Source organism: Curcuma longa, chromosome 9 (assembly GCF_044706935.1).
Source record: "Curcuma longa cultivar G26 ecotype Majalengka, Jawa Barat chromosome 9, ITB_CL_G26_1.1, whole genome shotgun sequence".
In the NCBI taxonomy this organism is placed as follows: domain Eukaryota; kingdom Viridiplantae; phylum Streptophyta; class Magnoliopsida; order Zingiberales; family Zingiberaceae; genus Curcuma; species Curcuma longa.
Genome location: NC_133869.1, coordinates 10,177,968 through 10,181,090, shown reverse-complemented (window position 1 = coordinate 10,181,090; position 3,123 = coordinate 10,177,968). Strand labels below are relative to the sequence as shown.

Below are 3,123 nucleotides of genomic sequence, written 5' to 3'. Positions count from 1 at the left end.
GTTGATATGATCTCCAAGCAAATAACTCCATTGCTAGCACTAAGTTAAACAGCCAACTAATCTAATTTTAATATTAAGTTTGTGTGACTTGTTCCCACATTAATGTTGTAGCCGCTTTGGTTAAAATTATTACGTGTAGTAGTTTTGTTCAAAATTACTACAATGAAAATTAAGTTAGATCAAAATTTCTATATGTTGAAATAGTTGTATAAAACTATTATACATTATAGAAGTTTTGAATAAAACTTTATATATGTTGTAGTAGTTTTGAACAAAGTCGAAGCAAATTTAATTAAGTTGGAACAATTTTAACTAGGTTGAAAAATAATATTTTGATAACATAGTTTAGTAAAAGATGAAATTCGTCATTCAAATGATCTTATACAGTTGATCTTCATAACTATCTATGAGAAGTAAATTGAAAAATTACAATTAACCATAATAGAAGAAAGTATTGTCTCAATCTCACTGACAGATAACACAGTGCTCTATAATAATTTTGATCAATCATAAGATTCTGAATCACCCTCATCCGACTGAATCTACCAAATCACAATTAAGATCGATATGACATGACTTAAAATTTATCATTTAAGAAGTGATAAAAAGGAACAAATTAAAGCTCTTTAATTAGGAGTTCAATAATGATTTAAATATTAAATGAGATGTGAGGTTTAATGTTGATTTCCTATAAAAAAAATAATTCTATTATTGGCACTAATTAAACTGTGTGAACAACTATTTCATCTTGAAATTGATTGATATGTCACAATAAATAGTCAACTAGGACGTTTGTGTGACTATTAAATTATAATTTCATTATATTTTTCAATAAAAAATAATTTTTATTTCAATATTAATGCAGCACTTTATTCAAAATTAATAGAATGCATAATTATTTATTCAAAATTATTATTTTTTAATCAGCATCGTGTATCTAATTTACATTGATTAATTTTGAAAGTAATCGATCCAATTTCATACAAAATTTTCACTAGTTATCACTCAATGTCACTCATTTAGGCAACTGACTTTCTGAATATTATTTATTATATATTATAAAAAATTTAACCAAAGTAAAAATAATATTTTAACATACTAATATTTATTTTTAACGTTCTATAAAGTTTAATCAAAAGTATTATAAGAGTAAGATGAGCACTATTTTCAAGGGGCGTCAGAACATGCATGCCACCGACGAGAGTACCCTACAGCCCAACGTTCAACCACTGCAGCTCTCTCTCTCCGATCCTCTCACTGCTCATCTACCTCGCTAACTGCTGCTCTATAAAGAGAGACTGCTCGATCCATCGCCAGAGCATTCCCATGCACACCTCTCCTGTCAACTAAACATGGAGAAGAAGAAAACCTCAACTCCTAGTAAACTAGGGTTCAACAGAGGCTGCTGGACTGCTGCTGAAGACAAGATCCTGCTGGACTATGTGGCAGCTCATGGCGTAGGCAAGTGGGGGAAGGTGCCCAAAGCTTCAGGTCACTTCATCTAGATCTCAACATTTTATAATTTAAGATTGAGTTAATTCGATCTGTGTCTCTGACTGATTTTGGGGGTTTAATTTGCTTTAGGCCTGAATCGGTGCCCGAGAAGCTGCCGACTTCGATGGCTGAATTACCTGCGGCCGGACATCAAGAGGGGGAACATATCGGACGACGAAGAGGATCTCATCATCAGGCTCCATAACCTCTTGGGAAACAGGTGGTTGAATTATGTGTGTTTGTACTCTACTTCTCGCATCGTCATTCAAGTTGGAACAACGTTAAAACTTGCAGGTGGTCTCTGATAGCAGGGCGACTGCCCGGTCGAACAGATAATGAGATCAAAAACTACTGGAACACCGTGTTGAAGAAGAAGCTCAAAGGCAAGTCGGGCACAGCCACGGCCACGGCGACGGCCAAGTGCAAGAGCACAACTCGCTCGACTGAGTTAAGTGAACATGACAATAGAAAGGAGTGCATAGAAGCAGTAGTGATCAGTGAAGACAAGATACTAGATGCTTCTTTCTCACATCCGATCGAAGAACGGGATGTTTTCGAGCAACTCGAGAACTTTGAGATCGACCAACTTTGGCCGACAGGCGATTTCGACTTTGAATTCTTCGAACAATTAGATGCCGGAATTTGGGGAGGTGCTGATTCTACAATGCCTTTTGGTGGTGAATATTTGTTCATGTAGCCATTTATCCGAATAATGATCTTAATTATTACTTATGTAGTTTCTTTTCTTGATTAACTGACTGTCTTAAGTTAAGTTCGCAGCTAAATAAACATATAAAAACTTCATAAAATTTTATGACTTTGAATCACAGATGAACAACTCAAAGCTTAGCTTATTGGCACTAAATTTAACTAAAATTACAATTAAGCAAAGCATTGTTGAATGGTCTAATGGGATCGATTATATGAATTCTTTTATATTATTAAGTTCAATGTCTTATTATATATGTTCTTACCTATATAAGAATTCAACCACGTACACAAGGACAGGGCCCAACTCCATGAGCGTTCGCTCTCTCTAATGTCCAACCTTGGCGTGTTGTGTTGATCTCCATAATTTATCTTGAAAGATAGTGTAGGTAGTTTTCATATATAAATTAAAATTAAATTTATTAATTCATTTCATTTTAAAACAATATTTTTTTAAAAAAATTTATAACATATTTTAAAATAAATTTGAAATAGAATTAATTATAAATTATTATAAATAAAATAAATACGGATTATAAAAAAGAATCTATTAAAAATTTAATAACACTTTTAAGATGGGATAAAATCTATTTTAGATTTATACAAATTAAAGGTAGATGTATTAAGACATTGTTAATTAATTATAGTTTCGCATAGAAAAATTTTTGAAATGGGATTGAAAATAAATTTAAGATAAAAATACATATAAATTATTATAACTGTAACTAAATATAAATTGTAAACGGAATTTAAAATGGTATGATTTTTTTCAAAAAAGACCATTTAACATCTTCTAATTAATACAAATTTAGATTTATATAAATTATAGATAGCTTTATATTAAAATATAATATCTAAAAAATTATTAATTTTAAATTTTAAAATTTTTCAGTAATAATTTTTTTTTTCTAAACACCTTGT

At 31.0% G+C, this 3,123-nt stretch overlaps 1 protein-coding gene across 1 annotated transcript; it reads left to right on the top strand.

Moving 5' to 3' along the window:
- The first annotated feature begins 1,340 nt into the window (after positions 1–1,340).
- On the top strand, positions 1,341–2,191 carry LOC141835163 (transcription factor MYB1-like). Its single transcript, XM_074722594.1, has 3 exons — positions 1,341–1,491; positions 1,585–1,714; positions 1,789–2,191. The coding sequence occupies exons 1-3, from the start codon at positions 1,353–1,355 to the stop codon at positions 2,189–2,191; spliced, it is 672 nt and encodes a 223-aa protein (XP_074578695.1). The 5' UTR covers positions 1,341–1,352.
- Positions 2,192–3,123: the final 932 nt, after the last annotated feature.